General features: G+C 36.8%; 1 protein-coding gene across 1 annotated transcript; it reads right to left on the reverse strand.

The window, feature by feature from the left end:
* Positions 1-6,423: 6,423 nt before the first annotated feature.
* Positions 6,424-8,710, reverse strand: LOC145216613 (protein ABHD13-like). The gene is made up of 2 exons (XM_080084513.1): positions 8,172-8,710; positions 6,424-7,844 (listed from the first exon to the last, which is right to left on the reverse strand). Exons 1-2 carry the CDS (start codon positions 8,632-8,634, stop codon positions 7,141-7,143), a joined length of 1,167 nt encoding a protein of 388 aa, XP_079940639.1. The 5' UTR covers positions 8,635-8,710; the 3' UTR covers positions 6,424-7,140.
* Positions 8,711-8,896: the final 186 nt, after the last annotated feature.

The following is an 8,896-nucleotide window of genomic DNA, read 5'->3' on the forward strand; positions in this document are numbered from 1 at the left end:
GAGACAGAAAAAGAATAAAACTTTAAAAATGCACCAGGTGTTGGCTACGTAAAAGACCCGACTGTTATCTGATGAACTTTCGGACAATAAAGATAAGTTTTACGCTGGCAGGGGTGAAGAAAAGTTTTACTCGTAAGTTAATGCAGTGAGTAGCCTATGCACCTAATGTTCAGTAAAAAATCTTTAGTTTGATTAACCCATTTTAATTGGTTTATGTTGCAATTAATGAATTTCAACATTTCATTTTGTGAAAATTGTACTGCCTTAAGAAACAAAAAAACTAACAATAAAGCCTTGGGTTAAAACAATTGAGATTTAAATATATTTGTATGTTAGTTCTGATACACTTGCATTTGAACATAAGGATATATTTGTTAATCAGTTAATCATTTTCCAAAACGAGAAATAACAAATACAACGTTCAAAGCACTTAAGTAAGTTATTACAAAAATTGGGCGTAACTTGGTTTTGTTCCGCCTAAAATAAGGCCAGGAAATTCCAAAAGCAAGTCCAAGTGGGAATAATTGATGAGTTACTGACTGGCGAAGTGCGAATGCCTTTTCGTTAGTGGAGGAACAAAAAGTTTTCTAAGCCCACAATTACATTTATTCCATTCATTATGACTCGTAAATTGCATTGTCACAAGACTCCATTAGCATCGATTTTGACCCAGGAATATATCAGACGCGACAACTGAACTGTTTCTCAAACCCCTAGATGTTAATTTGTCTTGATACCAAAAATGGTAAAGTTTTATTTCACTAATACGTCTCTAATATTATTATTTAATTACACCAAAACTGAATACAGATCAACGGCGAATAAGATAAAATAACAATACATATCTGAAACAGTTATTGCAAAACAAAGCAGTTTGGGCATTGACCATTTTGCATAGTCTATTCTTATTCTGGCAAAAAAATCTCTAACACTGTCTGTTTTTTTTGTAATATTTAAGTTTATTTCAAGAATATTTCTGCGCATAACGTCTTTCTCGAGAGTGTTTCTGCTTGAATATCTAGCATAGAATCTAGATCAATTCAATCATTTAACAATGGAACTACAATCAATCATTCAAATCATCATTTCCACAAACTATTGTCTTTTCTGACAATGCCTAATTGTTAGAATACAAACAGACGTATAACTTGATTTTAAAGCAAATTACCTTGGTAATGAAACTCATGTGTATTAAGGTACCTGTCACTCTCGCTTGTACGTTGACGTCCTGTCTTGCAGACCGTTTAACAGGACAGCCATCTTTTAATTATTCATGTTCACCACTTAGTTGTTAAAAAGCAGAGGTCACTACTTTGGCACAATCACTATTAATTGACTGAAAATGCTTGAAGGTAAAACGCTACTTTTTTATGATTACCAGACAATCTTAAACTTCAAAACGAAGCGTCTGGTAATGGCCTTTGGGTGCTAATCTCTTACTTTATAGTAGCCAACTGCAAATCGAAATTAATCACCTTGAATTGGCCTTCAAGGCTAGAAATGTTTGAGAACTAGTCTAAACTGCATGCCTGACATAGTTGAAACTAGCTATAACTTGGCCCTTTAGAACCATTTTCGCTGGTCGTTTTTTGATTTCTGACCCTTCTTATAATACGACATTGGAAATACAAGGGCCAACTAATAGGAAATATATACATGCTAATGGCACTGATTTGGCCTATTAGCAATCAAGTATGTTAGATTTTACTAAGTCTAAACCCAATAAGGATTGACACCACTGCTTTATTAGATGTTGAAATTCAAAGCGAACATTTATACAAAACCAAAAATAAACGCACTGCTTATAAAGTAGACTACATAGAACAAAAAATGACATTTTTGGGTAGAGAACTTTATAAATATATGCAACATAATTGAAAAAAAAAGAAAAAAAAGTAACAAATCTGCTTGACCCTTAAATCCTTATGACAAACTAAAAACGAGCAAACAAAACTAAACTGTTATTGTTTTTAACAAACTATTCTTTTCTAACTGAAGTAGCTCAACATTTAGCTGTCAAAAACTGCCTTGCATGCAAAGTTGGACAGGCGTAAATGACAAGGGCTACCGTCATCTTGGAAGCAATAACCAATAGCTCCCTGGAGGACGGGCCCTGTCCGGGCGTTATTAGACGATTTTTATCCACCGTTAATTTCTGTCCTACCATCGATTCATTATTAATGCGAATTCCGGCATGAATTACCATCCTACATGTCGATAAAGTTTAACTTTAGCGAAAGCACAATAAGGCTGTGGTGTTGACTGGACGCTTGCTGAAGCACATCTGTTGTTTTGATACGGTGGTTAACTTTTGGGTACAGCTGAAATTGCAACTTTCAACGACGTCTAGCATCTACTGTAATTTTGTACAATATTTTACTGAAGTTACAAATACCGGCAACATGTTCAAATCAAGGCAAATAGCTCATAATCGTAAAATCAACGAAACCTATATATTTTTTGCTCTTTTCCTGCCACGTAGACATTCCTGAAAACGTTTTTTTTGTAAACGATTTTTGTTTGCAAAACGATCCCTAGTGCAATTAAAACAAAGTTGGCCTAACGATTACAGGCTCGTCTATACTTATTGATATGTGCATAAGCGGCAATAGCAAACTCATCAACACGGTCATTGCAATTTAGGCCGAAATCGATGATCACCTGACAATCACCAATGGAACTTTTCATCAATCTAAATCTCCAAAGGGCCATCTTTCATTTGCATCCACTAAAGTAATTTTTTTGATTAGTTTTTCCCTTGATACAAACTAATTTAGATTTTTAAGGACTTGCTTTAGAAGAAAAGGCCTGTTTTGTGGCCTTTATGTTTTAACGCGTTAGTTGTCCTGTACCTAATGACCGATTTTTTTGGCTTGAGAGTCTTATTTTTATCCTATTTAATTTCAACTTGCCTTTGCATTGAATCAATTGTATAATATACATCACCTACTGACAAATCTAACGGTCCAAATAGGTGTAAAAGTGACATACTTGTCGCCAGTCGTACCAGTTTATGCTCTTACAATCACCAGTTATATATATCATGTTTATTGTGCCAATTCCTGGTGATAGAGTCGCATATTCCGAAACCGAAACCATGTCGCATATTCCGAAACCGAATGTTTGGCAGTTTTGTGGAAAAAATTCGGTCAAAAAGTTTGTGAAGTGACGTTAAGTCGTATCCTACGCTTGCGACAAAAAACGTAAGTTTTGCTACCAGGCAAACAGTGGTGTTACAACAAGATAGATGTGTTGTAATGATCTTAGTTTTAATGGTTTTTAAGGTTGTCTAGGCCAGTGCTTTTCAACCGGTGTGCACGGTGCACCCTAGGGTGCACCAAAATATGCACGTCCAACATTTTATTTTGGGAATTTCCCTAATGACGCCATTAGATCTGTGGAAAATTTCCCACACAATACGCTAGACCAGTGGTTCCCAACCTGGGGTTCGCGGACCCCCAAGGGGTCCGTGAGACGGTTTCAGGGGATCCGCGGAGGCAAACATTTGTAGTAGCATTAACAACAGTACAATATTTTTAAGTTCCCAAACCATTTTTACAATCCTGTATATGAGTGCAAACTGTAAATCAAACCCTTGGATCAGGAAAATGTGTGATTGTTACCATTGTGACATCACAACACACATACAATAGAATTATTTGTGCTTTGTTTTAAGTATTGTACACTAGAAAATTTATCTCTTTTAGTGCATTGACTGCTACAGTACAGAAATTTATTGAGATTAAAGGTCTGTGAAGGTTGATTAAAATTCTGCACCCCAAAAAACGAAAGTATAATAACGCATAATGCGGGAAACGAAAAAAGACTAAATTACGTTGGGGGTCCGCGGACCGATACAATTTATAAAAGGGGTCCGTGACTACAAAAAGGTTGGGAACCACTGCGCTAGACCGAACGAGACTAAATACGTAATTCACACGTCGAACTACCACTCAATTGTCCCGTTGCCTATTTCGTTTTCTTGTTAAAAACGAGCACTTTAACCCGAAGGTACAAGACCGAAACCTAATCCAACTTTCGACTTTGGCGGTTTCTCTATCCGTCCAATTGACAGAAATAACAAATAATTTTCGCGACAGCTTTGTAGCTTCCTGATTTCGCCGCTGCCATCTAGCTTACTCAGCAAAACTGCAGCTGCAAGATAAGCGATAAGCGTCAGGTAATCGAAATCGTTGCTTAAAACACGGGGAACAGATTCTCAAGGACTGAACGCCTTTCTAAAGCGATAATGCTACTGTTAAGTTGCACAATGTCAAGAATGCACTAAAGTTGGTAACTGTAGAAGGCATAAATTCAATGAACATCGATCTAATGTTCGTGACAAACTATCACGTGTTTGGCGGGTCGAAACAATACAACATTAAACGTTTTTATCCATTTTTACTCATTTTGCATTTTTAAAATGCAAAACAGGTTGATACGTTGCATTTAGTGCAGTTAACAACCAGCGTCCCAGCCGGAATGTAACTTTCCGATTGTTAGCGCATAAAACTCCTTATTCAACCCTTGTTACGTCATAATTGGCGTTAGATAACAAGCGAATACAAGAGATTAAAACCTCGCGGTTTTGAGATAACGACTCCCTGTTATCATGTAGCGGTAAAATAAACGATTTGGCGCCTAAAAAAACCTAAATTAATTTTTAACTTAATACACTAATTGACAGTCTTAGATTTTTTGACGTCATAATTTATATTGTGACGCTTGTGGCATCTGCTTTTTCGCATTGTTTGCACACAATAGGCATAAAAAAGTCTAGCACATATGGCTACTAGGCTGGTAATACTCTTTTAAGTTTCACAAAATGTGTTTATAGCAGTTTGAAAATCAAAATAGGCCTATTTGGCAAAAGAGTTTTTATTTACGTCACGGCCGCCAGTACATATATTCTAATAAACATGTTCACGGCCGCACAAACTCGTCTCTACACGGCCGCAAGGTTGTGCATCCCTGGTGTAGCCTCTAATACACGGGAATGATGTGTAAACAATCTATGTACGCACGTATGCCATTAATTGTGACTGACACAATAACGCGCAAAATGTTTCGCGACCCCAAAATAATATTCTGGTCCGCGGACCGGCAGTTGCCGAACACTGGACTAGATGTTAGTTATTGTGCAGTTGAAAACATTTTGTGGTACCCTGCGTAATTACAGGCGGAAGAGCAACTTTTGCGCTACAAATTTATGGGGCGATTCCAGTGGCATAGGCAGCCAAAAATTTTGGGAGGGGCCAAATGTTTTGTTGTCTAATACAACTATTTGCTAACGCTCGGCGTGCTTTTACCAAACACATGACTTGCCAAACTGTGGTTCGATTGGACAGCCAGGCGCTATATTGATTTATTCCATGTCTGCATAAATAAAACAGCATGGATTTCGCCTTACAACTTGATGACAAAAGTCATTTTTGGTAACAAATATATACCTTTGATAGTTGAGAGACGAAACTACAATGATGAGAGACGAAACTACATTAAATTAAAGTTTATCAATGTACAACTTTGAAAATTTGGGAGGGGCCATGACCTGGCTACGCCACTGGGGCGATTCGTCAGAAACCGAATTCTTGCAAAAAATTACTGATAGGGCCGAAATAATTTGGTAAACCGATGTTTCAAAACAAAGCTATTGTTTACGTTCATTTGGGCCTTAATATCCCCTATTATGAACAATTTCTAAATATAAAACACGGACTTTTGCAATAAATCAATACGGGGAATATGTCAGTGAAATACGACATAATATATTCATCAAACGTCTTGCGCTATTCGAACTCGATTGTTTTGGATAAAACGCAGTATTATGATGAGCGCAAATTTGCGTAAACATATTTTTCACAACGCATTTCACATTATATTGGTTTAATCCAGTGGTTCCCAAACTTTTTAATATTTTTTTCTAAGCGGTCCCCTTGCCATTATTTCGAGGGCTCGCGGTCCTTAAGCCTAAATGTGTATTTCATAAAAACAAAAGTTGATTGCAGGATTCATAGAATTACTTCAATCGCCTCGCGGTCCCCTCAAAATTGCCTCACGGACCCCTAAAGGACCGCGGACCCCAGTTTGGGAACCGCTGGTTTAATCCAAAGCGGTAATTTTTAAATGGAGTTTTGTATTTTTCTTTCTGATAAAAAAATCGTAGCAATACAGAAAAATCATAAATCCAGAAAAGGTCGTGGTCCAAAAGAATGCTTGTCAAGTTTTGAGGTTTTTTTGTACAACCTTTACTTTACCCTTGTCATTCCCGGAGTCACAACGAAAACAGCGTCAAGTTCTGCTTCACGGAAATCTTTCATGGACTGCTGAAGACAGACTGTTACACGAATGTGCGTTATTTAAAAGCTAGCATGAGAAAGGTCAAACTCTTAGATAGTTGCAGACGCATAAGTTCTTCAATCATAAAATACAAAGCTTTCCTTATGTTAAATACGAAACGTCGACAAATATTTGATAGCACGGTAGTCGCTTCAAGAAACTATTGTTTTTTAACAAAGCTGTATATAACGCCACCGAGTGGGTTTAGAAAATATAACGTATTCACCATAAGAGTACAGTGGTTATCGGTCAGAAAAAATGCATATACTTCACCAAGACAATGGTTCCCAACCTTTTGGTAGCAGCAGACCCTTTATAGGTATAAATTCAACTAGCATGCATGGTCCAACATACAACTAAACCCGTTTTACCCTTTCATACAAACCATTGAAACATCCCACAAAATGGGGGTCTACAAGCACTCGATTGAGGACCACTGACTAATTTCCGACAACATTTTGGCATTATGGAGAAATACATTGTTGTTACCAGTACTAGACATAAACCTATAATGCCAACACTTTTTAAAATAGCCATTAAGAGAATATAAAAATAAATAAAACAAAAAGAACTGTAAAATGCATTTTCTTTTGCAACTAAACATCACAATGAAACGTTGCAGATATAATTCTGATTAACAACAAATTTCATTGTATTGCATATAGAATTTCACACTGTAGCCTGTAAATGGTTAAAAATATATTGATTTTATGCAAGAAAAAGCTTGGCTAATTTTGCTAATAACCAGAACTACCTGTACATAATTTGTCAACAGGCTTTAAACAGCAGTTGAAAGGGAATTTAGGCAAAGGCACTATTGTTAATCTGTTGTTGCCAATCCCATGACATAGAAGTTCGTTCCTCTGAGCTTTCGGGCATAGTGTGTCCGGCCTTCATTGATTCAGGGTGAAAAACTTTTGTCAGAAATGCATACACTGCAGTCTGGTATGCCGACGACACACACCATGTGTCATTGTGTGTACCACCCTGTATTTGCACAATGGCTGACCTGGGATTATGAGCAGTTTCGTACAACATTCGGGACATGTTGGCTCCCACAATTTCATCTTTGTCTCCAAAGATAAACAACATTGGGACATGGATGTCTCTGACTTTGGACAAAGACTCAAACTTGTTTTTAAAACAGAAATGAGGCAGAAACCTGAGAAATGGAAAGATGGTTTGAAAAAGGTTTATAGCAGTATCTGGAATATTGGTAAAGGTATTTTCTACTATCACAGCAGCAATGCGCCCTTTGCTCCACTGAGAGCATGATGCCAAGTGTATAGCAACAGCTCCACCAAGGGAGTGACCGAAGAGGACAATTTTATTTTTGTTAATGTCCAGGCGTGTGTGTAGGTATTGAACTGCCGCTTCCCCATCAATATAAAGTCCAGATTCTGAAGGTGTCCCACTGCTTTTCCCAAAGCCACGGTAGTCTAACATTAGAATATTCACTTCGCAAGTTAGGTAAAGAGGCAAGGCACTTGGTAGACCAGCATTTCCTAAAAGTATACATACAATATACAGGTGATTTCAAGGTTTTTTTAAAATGTAGGTAAGTATAGTACACAGTTTATCAATTCATGCTTGACCATTTGTCTAATGACTGCAGCTATAAATTTTCAAAAACAGAACACTTACATACATAAAAATAGAACATTTACACAGAATATTACAGTTCACATTCATTTTTGCACAGTTCCATGTTACTGATCAGTTATTAACACATCTAAAAAAACAACTAATTTGTAATTATCAATTTAGAAATCAAAAATACATGTTCTGTACTCTGTAGATATATACTACTTCACACAGAAGTTCTATCATACCTGCATTGCCATGAAAATAAATAATGGTTGGTGCTTCTTTGATGAGATCCTCACTTTGCTTGAGAAAAAACCCATGCAAGTCCTCTCCATCTGCTGTCCTAATCAGGACTTCATCATATGGATAAATAGCAGGAGGGGAACTGACATATATCCGGGCATTGTCTGGCATACCTGGGTGGTACAGTAACATATCTTGAGCTTGGTACAAAAGCCCCAAAAAGAATATCACAATAAATGTGAGCAGAATAATGCTTACAACTTTGGTTTCACCGCTATCTACTGTGATGTATATCAATATTAATGGTAGAAGCAGAAAAGGTGCAATTGTGGTTGTCTGACAAAAGTAGTGACCCAGAAGATTGCAAAACCATTTCATTTTGGGACTTTGAAGGCATGATGTTGATTTTGTAAGCCTTGTATATCCGCTATGTGAACGAGAAAGCAGAAAGTTGAAAAGTTTCATTTTTAGGTGTTTTTCGTCAAATCATTGTCAGCAAAGTTGTCCATAAAACTGCATCTGCAAAATGGGACATAGTAATTTCATGAATTTAGCTTTAAAGGAAAATAAAGCTATATATATTCATGATACAAAACTTAAAAATCACAAAACAGTTTTGAAACACATAACTAACAAAAACATTTCGTTTGGTTCTGTACAAAAATAGGGCACTACAATGCTAATTTAGGTTGTTGAAAAACTTGACTGTGTGACTGTAAAACCAATA

Source organism: Phallusia mammillata, chromosome 1, assembly GCF_965637545.1.
Source record: "Phallusia mammillata chromosome 1, kaPhaMamm4.hap1.1, whole genome shotgun sequence".
NCBI classification, from domain to species: domain Eukaryota; kingdom Metazoa; phylum Chordata; class Ascidiacea; order Phlebobranchia; family Ascidiidae; genus Phallusia; species Phallusia mammillata.